This window comes from Amphiprion ocellaris, chromosome 18, assembly GCF_022539595.1.
Source record: "Amphiprion ocellaris isolate individual 3 ecotype Okinawa chromosome 18, ASM2253959v1, whole genome shotgun sequence".
Taxonomy (NCBI): domain Eukaryota; kingdom Metazoa; phylum Chordata; class Actinopteri; family Pomacentridae; genus Amphiprion; species Amphiprion ocellaris.
Genome location: NC_072783.1, coordinates 10,184,617 through 10,207,648, shown reverse-complemented (window position 1 = coordinate 10,207,648; position 23,032 = coordinate 10,184,617). Strand labels below are relative to the sequence as shown.

Genomic DNA, 23,032 nt, shown 5'->3' with positions numbered 1-23,032 from the left:
GAATCATTTAAAGTGTCTCAGTTTGTGTACTTGTATCATAATTATAAAATATAAACATGTTTTTCTGCAAAACTCTTGACTGAAAGAACCCAAAAACTGTCTAAACTTAAATAATCTGTACAACTTAAATAAAAATAGTCTTTTTCACCTGAATTGGTACCTAACCTTCATATTTTAGAATTACAGAAATATGCAATAAATGTCCACTCTGGCTATTAAATGTTTCACTAGTTGTAGTTGTGACAAGTTACAATTTTTTATTCCAGATATTTCCAGCTATTTTGTTTGAATATCTTTCATTATTTTTTTTTTGTTAAAGTGCTGTTTTGTCTGGTTTATGTCACTGTAAATTAGACAATTTTAAGTTGTGGAGTGTTACTTGGACAAAAACAACAATTTAAAAACATTAATTTGCATTTTTTGTTTTCTTTTTTTGAAATTATCTTTTATTTAAATGGAAAAAGCAATTCATTATAATTCCCAGTGCATATTTACAACATTAAACACCTCATTATGTTTCCAAAATTTTCAATTTTTCCATCGCTTCAACTTTGTGATTATTTTCACGTCACTCAATAAATAATTTTTTTTTTTGTTCATTTATTTACTCATTGCCAATAATATACTATTCCAGGATTCCAATTTTCAAACTATATATCCCCCAAATACAGAATTTCACTTTTCTTTGAATTTATTTTTTGTTATGAAAAATTCACAATGGATTTGTGATTTTTAAACTAACCTTGAACTCGAACTCGAACTGTGTAATTTCTACAACAATATATCGCCCAAAGACATCATTTCACATTTTAAGGAAATATTTATCCATTCTTTTTATTTTTTTTTGTTATCAAAGAAAACTCACAATAATTACACCAATTATTAATATAAAAAAATGTGACAAAAAGAAACTTTGGATTTTTAACTTTTAAACTGACCTTGAACTCCACCATAATTACACCAAATTTTAATGTAACAAGTTGTGAAAACAAAAAGAAACTTTGGATTTTTAACTGACCTTGAATTCCATCCTTGAGCTAAATCCAAACTTTAAATCGTGATATTTCATCTAAATTACTTTATTCCTCATGTTACATTTAGAAATGTGCTTTAAATAAACCACTCACACTAACTAGATTCTATAAAACATGAAAAATACTCCAATCCAGGGACGTTTGGCTGAGCTGTGTCATTTCTACAACAATATTTTGCCCAAATACATAATTTCACATCTAAAATTTTACATTTTTTTGAAGTAATTTGTTTGTTCCGAAACAAAATCGCTATAAATACACCAATTATTAAATGTAAAAAACTGTGAAAACCAAAAGAAACTTTGGATTTTTAACTTAAACTGACCTTGAGCTCCGTCAGAAAGCTTTTATATACTATAGTTCTAATAAACTGGATTATTACTATTATTATGTTACTAGAGTACTAGTAGTATATGTTGAAAAATGTTGCACATTTTGCAGACAGAGTGAGTTTTAGCAGCTGGATTGGACCTTCACGGTGTCCTGTGTGTATTGTAGTCTTTTGTCTCCGCCTTGTATGTTCAGACAAGTGACCGAAGGCGTCTGGAAGAGTCCTGAAGACGTCTCCAACCAGCAGAAGAGATCCGACGACCTGAACCGAAGCTCCGACCTCGACATCCTCAACAGCCCTCCGCTCAGCCTCACCGACCTCAGCACCAGCGCCGGCCTCGCCAACTGGATGCCCGTCACCGGCGGCGACCCGGACGCCTCGGGCCCCGAGCAGGACAACCAGCCCTCCATGACCTTCAGGAACCGAGTCCTGGACGAGCTGCCGAGCCGACGCCCCGCCGATAAATCCGTGTCGGCCGAAGTCAGACTGGTAATGGGCTGCAGATTATTCAGACTGTACATAAATGTCACCGCCAGCCAGATGGTAAACAGCTGTTAACGTTTGAGTATTACATATGAAGGTGCTTAAGTCCCTTGTTGAGACTCTGATCACACACCAGCAGTTGGTTTATAATTCCATTTATCCGAGTGGCATTAGAAAACACACCGCACACATCTGTCTCAGTTATGTTCGTCTGCATGTTGCTGCACATCATCCGTCTGGATCTGTATAGAGGACAGTGGTAAAATGAGCCAGTTTTTACTGGAGGTGTTGTTACAGTGGAGGCATGACAGTAATTTCATGCCTCCACTGTAACGACACCTCTACTACAAACTGGTTCTCTAAACATAAAACATGTCCGTACACTCACTGGTCCACCTTGCTAGTAAAAGGAACCCCTTTTGTCTTCAGAACTGCCTTAATTCTTGGTGTCGTACTTTCAACAAGGTGTTCGAAACGTTCCTCAGAGATTTTGGTCTATATTGACATGATAGCAATATCATGTCTGCACAGCCATGATGCCAATCTTAGGTTCCACCACATCCCAAAGATTCTACTGGATTGAGATCTGGTGACTGTGGAGGCCACTGGAGTACAGAGAACTCATCGTCATGTTCACGAAACCAGTTTGAGATGATCTGAGCTTTGTTACATGGTGCAGTATCCTGCTGGAAGTATCCATCAGAAGATCCAGATGGTCATAAAGGGATGGACATGGTTAGCAACAATACTCAGGTCGGCCGTGGAGTTTAAACCAGGATCAGTTGGTACTAAGGGGCCCAAAGTGCCAAGAAACTATCCCCCACACCATTACACCACCAGCACCAGCCTGACCCATTGATACAAGACAGGATGGATCCTTACTTTATGTTGTTTACCTGTTGTTGACCCTATATCTGAATGTCGAAGCTGAAATGGAGACCCATCATATCAGGCAACGTTTTTCCAACCTTCTATTGTCCAGTTGTTTTTTTTTTGGCCTTTAATATAGAAAGACAGGAAACGTGGGGAGAAGAGTGGGGGTAAGACGTGCAGTAAATGGCCATGGGTCGGACTTGAACCCAGGACCGCTGCGTCGGGACTATAGCCCTTGTTTATGGGTCGCCCGCTCAAACTGTTGAGCTATAGGGGCGCCCTATAGTCCAGTCTTGGTAAGCTTGTGTGAACTGTAGCTTCAGTTTCCTGTTCATAGCTGACAGGAGTGGAACCCAGTGTGGTCTTCTACTGCTGTAGAATGTCTTCTTCAAGGTTGTTGTGGTTCAGAGATGGTATTCTGCATTCCTTGGTTGTAACCAGTGGTTATTTGAGTTACTGTTGTCTTTCTATCATCTCCAACCAGTCTTCCCATTCTCTTGTGACCTCTCACATCAACAAGGCATTCTGGTCCAAACAGCTCACTGGATGTTTTCTCTTTTTGGGACCATTCTCAGTAAACCCTGGAGATGATTGTGTGTGAAATCCAAGTAGATCAGCAGTTTGTGAAACACTCAGATGAGCAACCATGCCACGTTCAAAGTGACTTAAATCCCCTTTTTTCCCTGTTCTGATGCTCGGTTGTGTTCATTCTGCAACAAGTAGCTTGATCAAGGACCATTACTGTTCAGAGGACTATAGTTAACAAAAGTGTTAATCTGAAGGCGTCTCCTCCAGTCTGTAAAAGTGGAGAGAGTGAGGTTGAGATGATGTTTCTAGAAAACCATGGAAGAAATTAGTTAATGTTTCTGAAGAGGTATCCATTAAACTCTAAATCTCTTTTTGTGGTTTCTGTCAAAATTTTTGTCATTTTCAATCATTTTTTTTGGTCTTTTTTTTGGCATTTTCAGTCTGTTTTTGTTCTTTTTTGTCACTTTTTTTTATCATTTTGAATGTCTTTTGTTGATTTTTGTTTCTTTTTTGGCATTTTCAATCTTGTTTTGTTTTCTGTCAAAATTTTTGTTATTTTCAATCTGTTTTTGTTCTTTTTTGTCTCATTTTTGTCATTTTCACTCTCTTTTTGTTGTTTTTGTCTCATTTTTATCACTTTCAATTTGTTTATGTTCTTTTTTCTCATTTTTTTGTCATTTTCAATCTCTGGTTTTTTTTTTTGTTTTGTCTCTGGCATTTTAAATCTCTTTTTGTTGTTTTTCTCAGTTTTTGTCATATTCAATCTCTTTTTCTTGTTTTTTTGTTGCATTTTTTTGTCATATTCAGTTTCAATCTGTCAAAAATAAATGACCCTGTTATTAAATTTTCAATTTAAAAGGGAAAAACAACAAATAAAATAAAAAAAAAACATCTAGAATTACAGTAATGTAATCAACAATGTAAAAGTGCATCATCCAGGCAGTTTAGAGCTAACTTCATGCTAATGCTAATGCACTAACACCCGTGAAATAGTTCCCGACGTTTCAGTAATTGTTCACTCACAAAACTATTAACATGAAGAATGTGCGTTGAACTGTTTTGTTAACTAATGTGCTCTTCACTGGGAGAGTTTAATGGATCACTGTTCGGAAATATTAACTCATTTCTTCCACAGTTTCCTAGAAACAACGTCTAACCCCGTTCTCTGCTGTATATCAGGCGGCTGAGCGGGACTGGGAGGAGAAACGAGCCAGCTTGACCCAGTTCAGCGCTCAGGACATCAACCGGCTGCTGGAGGAGACCCAGGCCGAGCTAATGAAGGCCATCCCGGACCTGGACTTCGCCGCCAGGCACATAAACAAGCCGGTGGTGCCCCCGAAGCCCCAGATCACCATCCCCATAACCTCCACCACGGGGTCGGCCCCCGCGGCCGGAGGAACCGGGAGCTCGGTCGCCGCCACCACCACCATGACCACCACGCCCAGCGGCGACCCGCAGCCCGGCAAGGTGCAGCTGGCGGCCCAGAAGCTGAACAGCATGGAGGGGGCTGGTTCTCATCGAGGGTCGGGTCAGTCGCCTCAGTTTACTGTTAATAATGCGTTTGAAAAATGTAAAATTATAGTGATTTCTTTAACAACAACATGCTTTTTAAACTCGCTGCAAGCGAGTTGAAAAACATGTTGTTGTTGAAGAAATCACTATAATTACACCAATTATCTATTCACAATAAAACTATGAAAACTGTTTTCTCAATGTCTGTTTGAGACAGAAAAACAAAAAACGGGTTGAAGAAAAACAAAAAAATAAACAAAAAAAACAAACTGTCAAAAACAAATGAGCCTGCTTTCTGCAGCAACAAAAAAGTGTCAAAGCGGTCTCATTTTTGTCATTTTCAGTCTCTTTTTGTGTTTTTTTTCGAATTTTTGTCATTTTCAATCTCTTTTTGTTGTTTTTTTTGTCAAGTTTTTGTCGTTTTCAGTGTGTTTTTGTTTTTGTTTCATTTAAAATCTCTTTTTGTTCTTTGTTGTCTCATTTTTTGTCATTTTAATCTCTTTTTTGTTTTTGTCTCATTTTTAGTCTCTTTTGTTGTTTGCTACATTTTTTCTCATTTTCAATCAGTTTTTTGTTGTTTTTGTCTAAATTTTGTTATTTTCAATCTGTTTTTTTCTTTTTTGTCTCATTTTTTCTCATTTTGAATGTCTTTTTGTTTTTTGTCTCTTCTTTGTTATTTTCAATCTCTTTTTGTTGTTTTTTGTCTCTTTTGGCATTTTGAATCTCTTTTTGTATTTGTCTCATTTTTTGTCATTTTTCAATCTGTTTTTGTTCTTTTTTGTCTCATTTTTTGTCATTTTCAATCTCTTTTTGTTAGTTTTTGTCTCATTGTCATTTTCAATCTCTTTTTGTTGTTTTTTGTCTCTTATTTGTCTTTTTTCCAATTTTTCAATTTTCAATCTGTTTTTGTTATTTTTTTTGTCATTTTAAATCTCTTTTTGTTTTTTTTGTCTCTTTTTGTGACATTTTCAATCTGTTTTTCTTGTTTTTCTCTGTTTTGTCATTTTCAGTCTCATTTTATTTTTTGTCTCTTTTTTGACATTTTCAATCTCTTTTTGTTGTTATTTTTTTGTCTCTTTTTTGACATTTTCAATCTTTTTGTTGTTTTTTTCTAATTTTTGACATTTTAAATCTCATTTTGTTTATCTCTTTTTTGCCATTTTCAATGTCTTTTTGTTGTTTTTCTCATGTTTTGCCATATGCAATCTCTTTTTTGTTGTTTTTTTCTCATTTTTGTCATTTTCAATCTCATTTTGTCGTTTTTTGTTGCATCTTTTGTCATTTTCAATCTCTGTAAACAGTATGTTAAAAACAAATGAGCCTGTTTTCAAATTTTCAATTTCAACGGGAAAAACAACAAAGAAATGAGGAAGCTGGTCTATTCAAACCAAAAACCAAGGAAACGGGTAAATTTTTAATTTTTTTGGTTTTGAAACAAAATCCAAAAATGTCTAAAACAATCAAAAATGGACCCAAGAAAAACATAAACACGAGAAAGTGGACCCATTTTTTATTTTTCTGTTGGTGTTTCTGTTTCCATAGAGGAGCAGGGCTTCATATGAGAGTGAAAACAACACCCAGAATCTGCCTCTTGGAGTTCACAAGCAGTTTATGTTGCAGGATTTTCATCACTAAACATCTGAACTTGTGTGTTTTCTCAGTGGACCTCAGTGTGGCCAGATATCGAACAGAAAAACCCTCCAAGTCTCCTCCTCCACCTCCTCCTCGTAGAAGCTTCCCGTCGGTCCACGGCATCACCACCAACCGAACCGGTGAGGTCATCGTCACCAACAAGAACCTGAAGGTGAGACGAGTTAAGGCTGTTTTTTAGGAAGAGACGCTAAATATTGGTATTGGCTATATATAACTGGTTACTTGTCATTTTTCACGCAAATGTGATGTGTTGAATTAGAGTGAAATCTAATATTTTGCCTCTCTTATGTCTAACAGTTCTAAATGTGATGCAGTCCCACCACCTACTATGACCTTGATAATGAACATAAAATAAAATTATCACCCTTCTGACTATACCAGCCAAAACTGAAACTGCAAATATTTCGTAAAATGTGAATTTATTGCAAAACAGTGCATTAAGTTTCACAGGTGTTCATAATAAAGTGGCCTGTATCAGTTGAACATTAGCTGTAACGAGGTACAGTGTACTTAATAAGTAACTTTCTCCAGTTTCAGCTTGTCAACTGCAAAAAATTGTTTTTTTGCAATATTTATCCTATAAAAATGTAATATTTCAAGCTGACTTTGAACATTATGCACAACTGTAGAAAATCATAATTGACATCTTTAACCACCTGATAATTTATTAAAAATTTAAAAAGACTCACTGAATCAACCAATAATAGTACAAATGTGAATTTTTCAGTCGAGAAGTTCAAGCTCCAGATCAGAGTCTGTCCTGGTCTTGGATTTTTAATATTTACACTACCGTTCAAAAGTTTGGGGTCACTTAGAAATGTCCTTATTTTTGAGAGAAAAGCAGTTTTTCAATGAAGATGACATTAAATAAATCATAAATCCAGTCTAGACATTGTTAATGTGGTAAATGACTATTCTAGCTGGAAACAGCTGATTTTTAATGGAATATCTCCATAGAGGTACAGAGGAACATTTCCAGCAACCATCACTCCTGTGTTCTAATGCTACAATGTGTTAGCTAATGGTGTTGAAAGGCTAATTGATGATTAGAAAACACTTGTGCAGTTATGTTAGTACATGAATAAAAGTGTGAGTTTTCATAGAAGACATGAAATTGTCTGGGTGATCCTGAACGTTTGAACAGTTATGTATATAATCAGAGATATAAACTCTTCACCTCTCTGTTAAATTCTGTGTTTTGGGCTCAAAATAAGTCACACAATAGATTTGTGCAGATCGAGGAGAAACAGTTTGACTCTAACAGCCCAGAATGAACCCACTGTGCAGTTTCTCTAAGAATTGTGGAAATGTCAGCTCTGGATGTGTTGGCTTTGGTGACAGACGACACAAACATGTTCCTCGGTTTCTGAAATCACTCCTGAAGTGTGTTTGATCTGCCACAAGGCTCTGGGTGTTTTAGAGCGACATTGAAAGGAGTCAGAGGGAAAAGATTCACTGGTCTGGTGTGACTGAGATCATTTCTGGCTTAGTTTTGTTTCCTTCTCTTCTGGTTTTTGTCTTGCTGCTGTATTTAGATCTCATATTGTTTCCTTCTATATGTTTAAAGAAGTTAGAATTAGTTTTCAGGCAGCTGCAAATATACTTTTATTAATTAAAAATGAGAATGTGAGTGAAAATATCTTCTATTTCACCTTATGTCTACCTCTTACCTGTTTTTTCCATGGTTATTAAAATAACTGTGATATCAAATATAACACCAGGTGTTTGCTACCGGATTGGCGGCTGTTTGAGCCAGTAAACAGACATATAACAGCATCTGTTTAGTTCTCTCTCTCTGTAACTTGTATGATATGAGTAAAAAAATAACTGAACAAAGAAACATATTGAATAATAAAGGGTTGTCAAGTAAAAGTCAGACAAATTCTTGGATTCTGAGGTACTAAAGACAATGTTTACAATGATATAAAGATGAATGACGTAGTTTCTTACTGTCAGAAAGAAGACAAATGATGCTAATTCCAGATAAAATTAGGGATGTTATGATAAAATTTAGGTTTTTTGCCTGATCCGATCCGAACGGATACCATTTACCTAGAAAATAAAGCTGCACACTTCGAGTATTTTAAAGTTTTTAAATTAATCCCATTTATGTGCTTGTCAACTGAATATATTTGCCATGTATTTAGAAAAAACAAAGCAATTCTGCACTCTAAGCTGTACCTTCATATTATCTTTATTTTACAAAATAACAAAGTAAGCAAACTCATTTTAATTCCACTCAGCGCTGCAATGTTTTTTGTTTGTTTGAAGAAAATAGCCAATTAAGATAACTAAAATTTGTCTTCATAAATAGCTGTTATCACTGTTCCACTAGAGAATGAGCAATGAAGTCGCAGTTTCTCTTCAGATTGGTGTAATAGATAAATAAAAATCACAGTTGAACTTAATCCAGCAGTGCAGTAAAACTAGTAAACTAAGAATAAAGAATAAAAATTTCAGTTTCACTTCAAAGTGTTGAAGTCAACAGCAGCTACATGTGGAACCTTGTTGTAAATCTCAGGTATGGTGTAAAAAGCAGTTTTGATTTTAATCTTGTACAAACAGGTGAATTATGGCACTTTTGGCTGTCCGTGTGAAGCTCTAAAAGACGGTTAAAACCTGTATCATCCAGCAGAGCGCCATGAATTCAGCTGTAATCTTTTGGCCTTGTCGCTGTCAAAATGAAATATCTCTTTTCCTTTCAAAAGTCTGCCAGACTGGTAGTATTAAATGCAGCTCTGTTGTTAAAACCTCTCAAAATACTCACACTGCAGACATTAGAAGTGGCTGCTGGACTGATTTCCTTTACGAATTTAAGATATTTCTTCTCTGCAGACATTTTAGTCGCCTCCTGCAAGAGATTGGTCGACAACTGTGACAGCAAACGTAAACAAAGAATCAGGCTTTCATCGGCCATTCACAGATAAAATATCATTTATTGTCTGCGTAAATACGTCAGTTCTTTCCTGTCTGCAGCCTCCAGGTGAATAAGATGCATACAGGGATTCAGAAACATGTTTTATGGGTCTACTTGGATTCTTTCCTACATATTAAGAAACCAGACAACAGGCTGAGCTTCCTGTCGGCTGGGGGCAGTTTCAGGTTTGGTTTTCAAAGCTGCAACTCTAAAGCCTCCCTGATCACTCCGTGTGCAGAAACTCGCCGAGCCGAGTTCGCTTTTGTCTCCAGAACAGACAGAATTCTTCAAGGCATTGATTTTACAAGGCGCTGAAAGCCTTCCTCAGAGACCTCGACCCGTTCTCACTGAAGTGTCAAGTAGCTCTTGGAAGGTTTTTACGGAAAAGTTCAGTTTGAGGTGTGTGAAATGTGCTTCTACACTGGTAAAATCCACTCAGTGTTGCATTGTATTACATCACGGATATGTCATTTTACAACTTCAGCTTATCTCACTGCGACTTGCAGAGACATTTAGAGGACTACTTCATTGTACACCTTTAATTTCAAGCATTAATATTGTCATTGCATTTTTGCATGACTTTTTTCACATAATGTGTTCACGAAGCAGCTGCTGCAATATTACACCTCCTACACAATAACAATAAAATAAATTAAATGGTGGTAAAAATAGACCAGTCTTCTGTTTATATTATTAACTGCAAGGTTTATGTGGGCTTTTTGCACAGAAATGGGTCATAAAGTGTTTAAATTTTCATAAAATTAACTACCAATAAGTAAAATTAGTGGTTTATGTCAAACAGTGTTGACAATTTGTAGATGTTGCACATTGTCAGTGAAAAACTTCGATTTTCACTTGTGTTTTTGGTCCAAAATCAAAAGAAACAGCAATCACCAAAATCAAGGATCAGTGTCTTGTTTTGCTACAAACGTACTCCATATGAGGCCGCTTTAAAAAGTTCTCAGTCTCACATGGACAAAGGCCAGAAGTCCCATTTTGGGGCATAACTGTGCTCTGTAAATCCTTATATCATTGTCCGCAAAAAAATCAAAAGTTTGGAGCAATCAAGTAAAAAAAAAAAAAAAAAAAAAAGTTATTATTATTATTAAAAAAGGAGAGGAAAGTTTCACTGAACTGTTAGTACATGAACCTTATTCACCCGACCTGCACCATCTGACTTCAGTCTGTTTCCCAAACTTGCACAGTCGCCATTTTCATTTTGATGATGAAGTCATGCATGTACAAATAAAGACACAAGGAGCGTAACCCCCCTTTAGGGTATAACTGTATACTGTAAAAGCTTATACATGAGGTCCTTGGTTTACAATGTCCTCGATCTACGGCATTTCTTGGTTACGTCGCCATCTCCCATAAATTTATTAAGAAAATCTTGTTCCATAATTCCTGCATACGGCATTTGCAACGTTAAACAAATTCTGTGCGGGAACTAGTTAGCGAGTGGAGCGGACGAATACGTCGTCGTGCAGTGCTATACGAGGAAGACAGCTTTGTTTACATTTGTTGATTTTACGCCACAATTGTACATATGTGAGTTCCGACTTGCAGCAAAAATCGCGTTCCGTCACCCCATAAAAACGAGATTCCGACCTAAGTCGAGGACCCCCTATATCACCATCCACACAACTCTAATGTTTGAAGCAATCAAGGAAAGAAAGAAGAGGACATTTTTCAGATTGATGAAAAGGTCGTGCATGGTGTTGAGGATGTGGAGGCTCAAGATGTGACCTTCTTCCATGAGGGGATAGCGAAGCTTGAACATCAGTGGACCAAGTGCATAGAAATTAAAGGAGACTATGGTGATAAATAATGCAAGAATAATCTTTCTTCTGTGATGTTTCCTAGGGAGAAATTTGTTTTATGGCTCTTATGCAGGTTGTTTTTTCCTGACTAGATCCTTGCTTGTGTTGTATCAACTCTCAGATGTACGTAAATGAAATTGCAGTTGAATTGTAGAATTGTAGACTGCAGGTGTATAACAGTATAAGGTAAATTTTGTGCAATATCCACTCTACAATCCATCTACATACATTATGCTTTACAGAACTTCCCCTTGGGGATCAACAAACGACTGATTTTTAATGGAATATCTCCACAGGGGTACAGAGGAACATTTCCAGCAACCATCACTCCTGTGTTCTAATGCTACATTGTGTTAGCTAATGGTGTTGAAAGGCTCATTGATGATTAGAAAACCCTTGTGCAGTTATGTTAACACATGAATAAAAGTGAGTTTTCATGGAAATCATGAAATTGCCTGGGTGACCCCAAACTTTTGAACGATAGTGTATCTACTGACTTTAACTATGTTTGATTGGTCTTTTGTTGGGATAAACCAAGTCTGGAGGTGTAGACGACCAGAAGGATCCTGCTTTTACCGTCTATATTTTGCATTTTTAGATGGAAGAGGACGGTGATTTACCTAAAACTCTGGTGAAACTGAGGCGGACCCCCTCCGACACGCCCCGACCGGCCTCCACCCCCCCAGTGATCGCAGCGTCGGCGATTCAAGACGAAGACGACGAAGAAAAGATCATCGCCGAGCTGGAGGTACGACATCTCCAACACCTGACTGATTCTTCGTTTATTTTGTGCTACAGATTTTTTTATGTGCTTTTTTAACATGTCTGTGCTGCACTTTTTCACACAACAACAACAAAGATATTTCAGCCCGTTAAAGGTTGTAGTAAACAGTGCAGCTCCCCACCAAAGGCCTCCCCTCGCTGCATCTTTGGCTCCCTGGGCAGAAAGGTAAATTAAAACCTCTGGCAGTCACACCTCTGGACTCTATTTCTGCTGACTTTCCCCTTTTTTTATCTACTACTTTTTATTTCCTGCTGCTGCTGAAGCTTCTTAAAGACTAACACAAAGAGCTTCAACACCTCTGTTGAGGGCAGGAGTCAACAAGAAGAGAAAATACCCCTCATAAGAGAAAATACTGGTGTAAAAAATGAGTTAATGTAACTCTAAAAAGCAGTTTTACTCAGGAGTTTTCTGGCCTTGACTCGATTCACTCAGATTCTTTTCTGCACTTTTATTTGTTCAGAGTTAATTCAGTTAATTTTTATTTATGTAACATAAATCATCTCTGAACTTCACATAGTGATGACAAGGTCTGATATTATTATATTATAAAGAGAAACCCAATGAATTTAACAATGTTGGAGAAGAAAAACACACAGGGAGGAAATGAACAACTATCAGCAGTAAAATCAAGCTTAAACTCTATTTAGTTACTAGAAACAAGAGTTTAATGAAAGTAGAAATCTCAAAATGCAACAAAAGGTCAAAAAGATCAATTTAGCTGGACAGTAATATTGTCCATTATTAGTGTATTGCAACTTTATTGGCACTATTAAGGTCACAATTCTTTAAAATAAAAATTTCAGCAAATTTTTTTCACTTTCAAGTCAAAGTAAACTAAACCAACTCTAACTGAGTTCATCATTAGATATTTCAGTTTTTTTAAGTTGCTTTTGCCTCAACAATCACCATGTAAATCTGCTTTTGATTAACTGCGGAGCTGAAGGGTTGTTAATACAGATGCTGGAATAAACACGCTTTTCAAACTATATTTTAAGAGGAAAAAAATCAATAGTAATTGACTTTATTTCTGTAGCACCTCTCAAAACTGGAATTCCAAGGTGCTTTACACATAAAAACAACAATAAATCATTAAAATGCAATAATAAAACCTGAAAAAGAACATTATAAAGTGTCAAAATATCAGTACAAGTTGGTTTTTCAAAGGTTTTTGACAGTAATGTGAAGCTAAAACAGTAGAAACATGAACTCCTTTTGATATAAACTTGGATTCTGGGACTTTAAACAGCAGCAGATTCCCTGATCTGAGGTGTGAAGCTGCAGAATCAGGTGTTAAAAGTTGTAAAATGTAGATTGAAGCCTGATCGTGTAGAGATTTAACTGGAATCAGCTGTATAATAGAGCTGTTCCTCTTCACAGGATAGGATGGGTGCATTTAACCAGCTTTAACTATAATACAGCCTCCATTTACAGTTAATAAAGCCTCAGTGGAAATCAGTGATTGGTTTTTAAAGCTCAGTTTGTCTTGGAAAACTCCCCCCATAAACTTTCACATAATAAAATGTAAGAAAATTTAGTTTTAGAAGTCTCCAAATCAAACTCAAAACTTGCAAAGTGAGCAACACTAAATCTGGACCGATCTTTTTTAATGTTTGATCTTTAATTCCTGTATGTGTATGTTTAATATTCTTGTTTTTAACTCCCAGATATTATTGATTTTCAGTCTTTACTTGCATCTTGCCAATATTTGTCCACTCTCTTATGTCACAAGACACCGGAATTTATCAAACATACAAAATATATTGATGTAATTAGATGTTTTCTGGCACCATATAGAAAATATAAACTTGTGGACTCTTTATTGGGGATAGACGATTATCGTGGGCAATATCTGGTATTTTTCTGATTATCTATATCTATATTTTTATTGGCTGATTATTGATAAATTAAATCCTTCAGGTCAGATGCAGCCTCCTCTCTCAGAAATGGCTGTCAAACTGTAAAAACTAAACAAGAAACTCAAGCCAGGTATTAAGCTACTATCATAGCAGCTAAAGCTACGCTAACAGCTAGTAGTTAAGTTAGAAGGCACAGATCAACCTGAAGCAGAGTCTGGAAAACAATCATCAATAAAGCTTTAAGATCTGAACCTTAGTGGACAATAAAAGTGATAAAACAATGAAATATTAAGAAAATAAAGAAGAACAATCTCAGGAGAATGTCCTAATTTAATCAACAACTCAAAAGTTTGGAGCAATCGAGTAAAAAAAAGAAAAAGTTATTATTATTATTAAAAAAGGAGAGGAAAGTTTCACTGAACTGTTGCTGCATGAACCTTATTCACCCGACCTGCACCATCTGACTTCAGTCCGTTTCCCAAACTTGCAGTTGCCATTTTCATTTTGATGATGAAGTCGTGCATATACAAGAAAAGACGGATAAATAAAACTGGAATTATTCTATGAGGGTACTTCAAAATTTCTCAGCGTCACCTGTAAACAAATAGCATAACTCCCATTGTGGGGCATAACTGTATACTGTAAAGCCTTATATAGGTGTCTACAAAAACTCTAATTTTTGTAGCAATCAAAGAAACAAAGGAGAGGAAAGCTTAGCACTGGTTGGTGTTGCTCCAGAACAATACATCCATCCACACAGAGAACAGAAACAGACCAATGTGGCTTTACACTGTTGCTGCATCCCCCGTATTCACCCGACCTGCACCATCTGACTTCAGTCTGTTTCCCAAACTTGCACAGTCGCCATTTTCATTTTGATGATGAAGTCATGCATGTACAAATAAAGACACAAGAAGCGTAACCCCCCTTTAGGGTATAACTGTATACTGTAAAAGCTTATACATGAGGTCCTTGGTTTACAATGTCCCCGATCTACGGCATTTCTTGGTTACGTCGCCATCTCCCATAAATTTATTAAGAAAATCTTGTTCCATAATTCCTGCATACGGCGTTTGCAACGTTAAACAAATTCTGTGCGGGAACTAGTTAGCGAGTGGAGCGGACGAATACGTCGTCATGCAGTGCTATACGAGGAAGACAGCTTTGTTTACATTTGTTGATTTTACGCCACAATTGTACATATGTGAGTTCCGACTTGCAGCAAAAATCGCGTTCCGTCACCCCATAAAAACGAGATTCCGACCTAAGTCGAGGACCCCCTATATCACCATCCACACAACTCTAATGTTTGAAGCAATCAAGGAAAGAAAGAAGAGGACATTTTTTAGATTGATGAAAAGGTCGTGCATGGTGTTGAGGATGTGGAGGCTCAAGACGTGACCTTCTTCCATGAGGGGATAGCGAAGCTTGAACATCAGTGGACCAAGTGCATAGAAATTAAAGGAGACTATGGTGATAAATAATGCAAGAATAATCTTTATTCTGTGATGTTTCCTAGGGAGAACTTTGTTTTATGGCTCTTATCCAGGTTGTTTTTTCCTGACTAGATCCTTGCTTGTGTTGTATCAACTCTCAGATGTACGTAAATGAAATTGCAGTTGAATTGTAGAATTGTAGACTGCAGGTGTATAACAGTATAAGGTAAATTTTGTGCAATATCCACTCTACAATCCATCTACATACATTATGCTTTACAGAACTTCCCCTTGGGGATCAACAAATGACTGATTTTTAATGGAATATCTCCATAGGAGTACAGAGGAACATTTCCAGCAACCATCACTCCTGTGTTCTAATGCTACATTGTGTTAGCTGATGGTGTTGAAAGGCTAATTGATGATTAGAAAACCCTTGTGCAGTTATGTTAGCACATGAATAAAAGTGTGAGTTTTCATGGAAATCATGAAATTGCCTGGGTGACCCCAAACTTTTGAACGATAGTGTATCTACTGACTTTAACTATGTTTGATTGGTCTTTTGTTGGGATAAACCAAGTCTGGAGGTGTAGACGACCAGAAGGATCCTGCTTTTACCGTCTATATTTTGCATTTTTAGATGGAAGAGGACGGTGATTTACCTAAAACTCTGGTGAAACTGAGGCGGACCCCCTCCGACACGCCCCGACCGGCCTCCACCCCCCCAGTGATCGCAGCGTCGGCGATTCAAGACGAAGACGATGAAGAAAAGATCATCGCCGAGCTGGAGGTACGACATCTCCAACACCTGACTGATTCTTCGTTTATTTTGTGCTACAGATTTTTTTTATGTGCTTTTTTAACATGTCTGTGCTGCACTTTTTCACACAACAACAAAGATATTTCAGCCCGTTAAAGGTTGTAGTAAACAGTGCAGCTCCCCACCAAAGGCCTCCCCTCGCTGCATCTTTGGCTCCCTGGGCAGAAAGGTAAATTAAAACCTCTGGCAGTCACACCTGTGGACTCTATTTCTGCTGACTTTCCCCTTTTTTTATCTACTACTATTTATTTCTTGCTGCTGCTGAAGCTTCTTAAAGACTAACACAAAGAGCTTCAACACCTCTGTTGAGGGCAGGAGTCAACAAGAAGAGAAAATACCCCTCATAAGAGAAAATACTGGTGTAAAAAATGAGTTAATGTAACTCTAAAAAGCAGTTTTACTCAGGAGTTTTCTGGCCTTGACTCGATTCACTCAGATTCTTTTCTGCACTTTTATTTGTTCAGAGTTAATTCAGTTAATTTTTATTTATGTAACATAAATCATCTCTGAACTTCACATAGTGACGACAAGGTCTGATATTATTATATTATAAAGAGAAACCCAATGAATTTAACAATGTTAGAGAAGAAAAAACACACAGGGAGGAAATGAACCACTATTAGTAGTAAAATCAAGCTTAAACTCTATTTAGTTACTAGAAACAAGAGTTTAATGAAAGTAGAAATCTCAAAATGCAACAAAAGGTCAAAAAGATCAATTTAGCTGGACAGTAATATTGTCCATTATTAGTGTATTGCAACTTTATTGGCACTATTAAGGTCACAATTCTTTAAAATAAAAAATTTCAGCAACTTTTTTTCACTTTGAAATACTTAAAGTGATGCTAATATATGAGTATTTAAATATTCAAGTCAAAGTAAACTAAACCAACTCTAACTGAGTTCATCATTAGATATTTCAGTTTTTTTAAGTTGCTTTTGCCTCAACAATCACCATCTAAATCTGCTTTTGATTAACTGCGGAGCTGAAGGGTTGTTAATACGGATGCTGGAATAAACACGCTTTTCAAACTATATTTTAAGAGTAAAAAAATCAATAGTAATTGACTTTATTTCTGTAGCACCTCTCAAAACTGGAATTCCAAGGTGCTTTACACATAAAAACAACAATAAATCATTAAAATGCAATCATAAAACCTGAAAAAGAACATTATAAAGTGTCAAAATATCAGTACAAGTTAGTTTTTCAAAGGTTTTTGACAGTAATGTGAAGCTAAAACAGTAGAAACATGATCTCCTTTTGATATAAACTTGGACTCTGGGACTTTAAACAGCAGCAGATTCCCTGATCTGAGGTGTGAAGCTGCAGAATCAGGTGTTAAAAGTTGTAAAATGTAGATTGAAGCCTGATCGTGTAGAGATTTAACTGGAATCAGCTGTATAATAGAGCTGTTCCTCTTCACAGGATAGGATGGGTGCATTTAACCAGCTTTAACTATAATACAGTCTCCATTTATAGTTAATAAAGCCTCAGTGGAAATCAGTGATTGGTTTTTAAAGCTCAGTTCGTCTTGGAAAACTCCCCCCATAAACTTTCACATAATAAAATGTGAGAAAATTTAGTTTTAGAAGTCTCCAAATCAAACTCAAAACTTGCAAAGTGAGCAACACTAAATCTGGACCGATCTTTTTTAATGTTTGATCTTTAATTACTGTATGTGTATGTTTAATATTCTTGTTTTTAACTCCCAGATATTATTGATTTTCAGTCTTTACTTTTATCTTGCCAATATTTGTCCACTCTCTTATGTCACAAGACACTGGAATTTATCAAACATACAAAATATATTGATGTAATTAGATGTTTTCTGGCATCATATACAGAAAATATAAACTTGTGGACTCTTTATTGGGGATAGACGATTATCGTAGGCAATATCTGGTATTTTTCTGATTATCTATATTTTTATTGGCTGATTATTGATAAATTAAATCCTTCAGGTCAGATGCAGCCTCCTTTCTCAGAAATGGCTGTCAAACTGTAAAAACTAAACAAGAAACTCAAGCCAGGTATTAAGCTACTATCATAGCAGCTAAAGCTACGCTAACAGCTAGTAGTTAAGTTAGAAGGCACAGATCAACCTGAAGCAGAGTCTGGAAAACAATCATCAATAAAGCTTTAAGATCTGAACCTTAGTGGACAATAAAAGTGATAAAACAATGAAATATTAAGAAAATAAAGAAGAACAATCTCAGGAGAATGTCCTAATTTAATCAATCCTATTTCTATTATACATACAGGGGGTCTTCGACTTATGTCGGAGTTCCACTCTATGAATCGACGCAAATTGATTTTCGCTGTAAGTCAGAACTCCGGCAAAAATGTAAACAAATCCGTTTCATGCATCACGATATCAATCAGTTCTTTGGAAAGGTCTTGAATACCAACGACTTTCATGCATGTATGAGTCATTTTTACAAGAAGATTACAGAATATGTTGCAATGTTTTTACAGCGTGAGCGTTTTATTATATCTAATTTCACTTCCATGGAGATGGCTTTCCTTTTCTTCAGAGCACTGCCATCAGAACAGTCTGACTTACGCTTGGGAGCCATAATGAAGGCCAAAAAGTTAGCGAATGTAGCACAAGCCAAGGTGGCGTACAATGTAAACAAATGTAAACAAAGCTGTCTTATAGCGCCACGTGACGACATATACATCCGCTCTGCTGGCCGGCTAGTTCTACGTAACCAGTTCTGACATAACGACGAAACACCGTAGGTCGAGGACATCGTAAACCGAGGACCCCCTGTATTCAATTAAGTCTCCCTTATTAATGAAGAAGCCTAGTTATGACAGGTTCTCTGCTGTCACATGCTGTTAAAACATTATATTTGGTTGCCCGTATAGCTCAATGCGTTAAGCGGTGACCCATGTACAGGGGGCTGGTCCCCGATGCAGCAGCCTGGGTTCGATTCCCACTCGCAGCCCTTTGCTGCATGTCTTCCCCCAACTCTTCTCCCCTGTTTCCTGTCTCTCTCTCACTGCGCCTATGAAAATAAAGCCCAAAAAAGGCCAAAAAAAAACTTAAAAAGAAAAAAAACATTATATTTAATGAATATATGTATGTGCTCTAAATATCAGTTATCGATCAATCACCAGTAATCATATCATTCAATCCCTACTCTTTATATGTTATATGTGGAAAAAGTCAAACAAATCACACATAGGATCTAAATACGTGGTTTTAGTTGTAGATGCTGATCTGAGGTTCTCCTTCCGTTCTTGTTAACAGTTTCCCTCCTCTTCTGATTCTTCCTCTGACTGTGAGCCTAAGATGATGTTTGTTCTGTATCTGTGTGAACATGATGCTGTGATGTGTGGTGAGTCAGCACGGGGCTGCAGTCGATGATGTATTCGGTTTATCCTGGAGCAGCGAGTTCACGTTTTGACAGCTCTCGTGACACATTTAGCGGAGTAAAGACGACTTGTTTTTGTTGGAATTATCGCGCAACGCCACCGAGCAGTTAGCTGTCAAAATAAAGGACGGCGAGGGGAGGAGGAGGGTGAGGAGGGTGAGGTTTCAGGTTCAGAGCTGCAGACAGAAATGTTCCTCTGAAAGAATCTATTTTCTCACATGCAGGTGTTTTGAATTCAGATGCTGCTTTTATTCCTGAAGGCACTTTAAATTTTCTGTCAACCGTGATTAATGTCAGCATAAATACACTGTCTCTTTCTGATATTGGTCATCAAAAGTATATTTCCCACAGCAGAGCGTTTTCATTCTTAGGGGTTTAAGAATAAAATGGGCCACATTTATTCACCTAGTTTGTTTATTTGCACAATAGAAAATGTCAGAAATATGCCGAAAAACTGAACGTGTTAGAAAACAATAATTTGAAGCTCCAAGACTGTTGGGGATCAGTTCGCCTGGAAGTAACTACACTAAGAAGACAAAAGAAAAACTCAATTTAGGGGATAGAAACAAGAACATTTCCACATCACTGAATACACTGGAATACAGTTAAATCCATCATCAAGAAATGTAAAGAATATGGCACATAGAAGAGATTAGTTAGGGAGGCCACCAAGATACTTTTGACTCCTGAAGGAATTACAAGAAAAAGACTAGTGTGGGAGGCCACCAAGACACCTATGACTCCCTGGAAGGAGTTACCAAAGAGACTAGTGAGGAGGCCACCAAGACACCTATAATTCCTCAGAACGAGTTACAAGAAAGAGACTAGAGTGAGGAGGCCACAAAGACACCTGTGACTCCTCTGAAGAAGTTACAATAAAGAGACAAATAAGGGAGGCCACCAAGACACCTATGACTCATCTGAAGGAGTTACCAAAGAGATTAACGAGGGAGGCCACCAAGATAACTATGACTCCTCTGAAGGCATTACAATAACGAGACTAGTGAGGAGGCCACAAAAACACCTATGACTCATCTGAAGGAATAACAAGAAAGAGACTAGCAAGGGAAGCCACCAAGACACCCATGAGTCCTCTGAAGGATGTTACAAGAGATTAGTGACGGAGGCCACCAAGACACCTGCGACTCCTCTGAAGGAGTAACAAGAAAGAGACTATCGAGGGAGGCCACCAAGACACCCATGACTACTCTGAAGGAGTTACAAAAGACACTAGTGAGGGAGGCCACCAAGACACCTGTGACTCCTCTGAAGGACTTCTAAGCTTCAGCAGCTGAGATGTTAGAGACTGTTCATACAACAACTGCTGTCTGTTCTTCATCAGTCAAAGCTTTATGGGAGACAAAAAGAAAGACTGTTGGAAAAAAAATCTAATTAAATCTGGACTAGAATTCACCAGAAGACACGTGGAGACTCTGAAGTCACCTGGAAGAAGATTCTTTGGTGTGAGGAGACCAGAATGGAGCCTTTTAGTCATTAGACTAGAAGCTTTGTTTGGTAGATATCAAATGCTGCATATCATCACAAACTACACCATCCCCACTGTGAAGCATGGTGGTGGCAGCATCATGATGTTTCTCAGCAGCAGGTCCTGGAAGGATTGTAAAGGTTGAGGGTAAAATGAATGCAGCAAAGGCTAGAGAAATCCTGGAGGACAACCTGATGCAGTCTGAAGAGAACTGAGACTTGGAGAAGATTAGTTTTCCATCCAGACGATGAGCCGAAGCAAACAGACAAAGATACACAGAAATGGATTGCAGCCAACAAGGTGAAAGTTCTGGAGGCTGAATCAGAGTCCAAGACCTCAGTCCATCTGAGAATTTGTAGCTGGGTTTGAAAATATCTGTTCACTCATGGTCCCTGTGGAACCTGACAGTTTGAGCTGTTGTACAAAGAAAAACTTGCAGTGTCCAGATGTTCAGTTGACTTGAAAGGGGTGAACACGCCATTTAATCTCTTATTTTGCATTTAATATTTTTGATTATTTAACAAAGCGTTGTAGAAATCAGTTTTCATTTTGACATGAAGAGTCTTTTTGGTACTTTTCTGTGAATAAAGCCTCATCATACTGACCACGTTCAGTGTTGAAAAGCCATTAAAGGGGATAACTTCCAAGGAGAGTGAACACTTTTTATAGTCACTATATATGTGCAAGTATTTATGAAGCTAATAAAAACAAAAAGGGCAATATATATATATATATATATATATATATATATATATATATATATATATATATATATATAGATAGATAGATAGATAGATAGATAGATAGATAGATAGATAGATAGATAGATAGATAGATAGATAGATAGATAGATAGATAGATATAGATATATATAGATATAGATATATATATATATAAGTGGACCTCCCAAGACATAAATGTTTATATACTTGAGAGGGAGGCTGTTTATTTGAAGGGTAATCTTAGTGAGGCAGTTTACAAGGACACATAGTTCACCAGCCACTAAACCACAATCTACAATGAAACAATATATGTATTAGCAAATTTGTATGTATGTACACATATGTGTTGTAATATACAATACAGGAATTGTTACTATTTTTAACTATAATATGACACGCGGATGTTAAACAAAATATAATGTGTAAAGAAAAGAAAAAGGCTGGCAAACAAACATCTTGTCAGACATGTAAATGCAGTACAGTGCTTTATGCAGTAGATAGTCTTGTCATTCCTCACATTCTGGCAATTCTGTTAGGTTGACATCACAAATATTTTTTCCACCTCATCACTGTCGTCTGTTAGATTTTTGGATTTCACAAAGGCAATAAAGGGTCCCCACACTTTCTCAAACAAATCCTGTCTCCATTTTTGAACATGTGTCAATCTTTCTGGCGGAAAGGTTGTTAAAATTTGCCTCACCTAGTGTACTAAATTTGCAAGTTTTTTTTCCAAGAGAGTGCAAGTAGTTTTTTAGTACGCAGTAGGCTCCAATCTATTATTATGTGCTCACTCTGGGTGTACTTATGTTGCTTTGGATAAAGTCCCAAAACAAGAACAGCACTCAGAGAGAATGTTGCCATTGAATATAGATGTTACCACAAGCAAAATGACCCTGCGCTGAGCACAGGCGTGTGTTGTGCATGTGTACGTTATGTACGGATACCGACTCGCGTGACCTCAATATGTAGCGAGCGGCGGGAATTGATGGGACTCAGAAACACCCCCACAATTTAATCAGTTGTTTCTTGTATCATTTTGGACGGATAAGTCCTGATAAGTCCACAGTGGTAGATTTGTAGTAGGATCACAGTCATGTCATCGTAGTGTTCACTTGTCATAGTTACAGTGACGCTGTTCCGCTATCTCACAATGATAGAAATCCATAGATCCAGACTATAAGCAGCATCACTGCCAAAATCTAATCACTTGGTCCTTGTGTCATTTCCGACCTTCCTTGAAAATTTCATCCAAATCCGTTTGTCCGTTTTTGAGTAATATTGCTAACAGACAGACAAACGTACACCGATCGTCCATTCCGCTGAGGCTCCACCTCCTTGGCGGAGTAATAAAGAATACAGGATTTATTGAAATAGGGCTGCACAGTGACTTGGTGATT

General features: G+C 37.2%; 1 protein-coding gene across 11 annotated transcripts in view; it reads left to right on the top strand.

Moving 5' to 3' along the window:
* Positions 1–23,032, top strand: part of LOC111582683 (SRC kinase signaling inhibitor 1-like) — a 221,001-nt gene that overhangs the window by 183,303 nt on the left and 14,666 nt on the right. For 8 of the 11 annotated variants that reach the window (XM_055004312.1, XM_055004311.1, XM_055004310.1 and 5 more), the window contains 4 exons: positions 1,533–1,854; positions 4,429–4,777; positions 6,423–6,565; positions 11,750–11,899. In XM_055004312.1, coding sequence (XP_054860287.1) covers positions 1,533–1,854; positions 4,429–4,777; positions 6,423–6,565; positions 11,750–11,899 — 964 coding nt within the window. Of the gene's footprint in view, positions 1–1,532; positions 1,855–4,428; positions 4,778–6,422; positions 6,566–11,749; positions 11,900–12,010; positions 12,125–23,032 lie in introns of those variants that run through there. The other 3 variants (XM_055004316.1, XM_055004317.1, XM_055004313.1) reach the window with 3 other exon arrangements.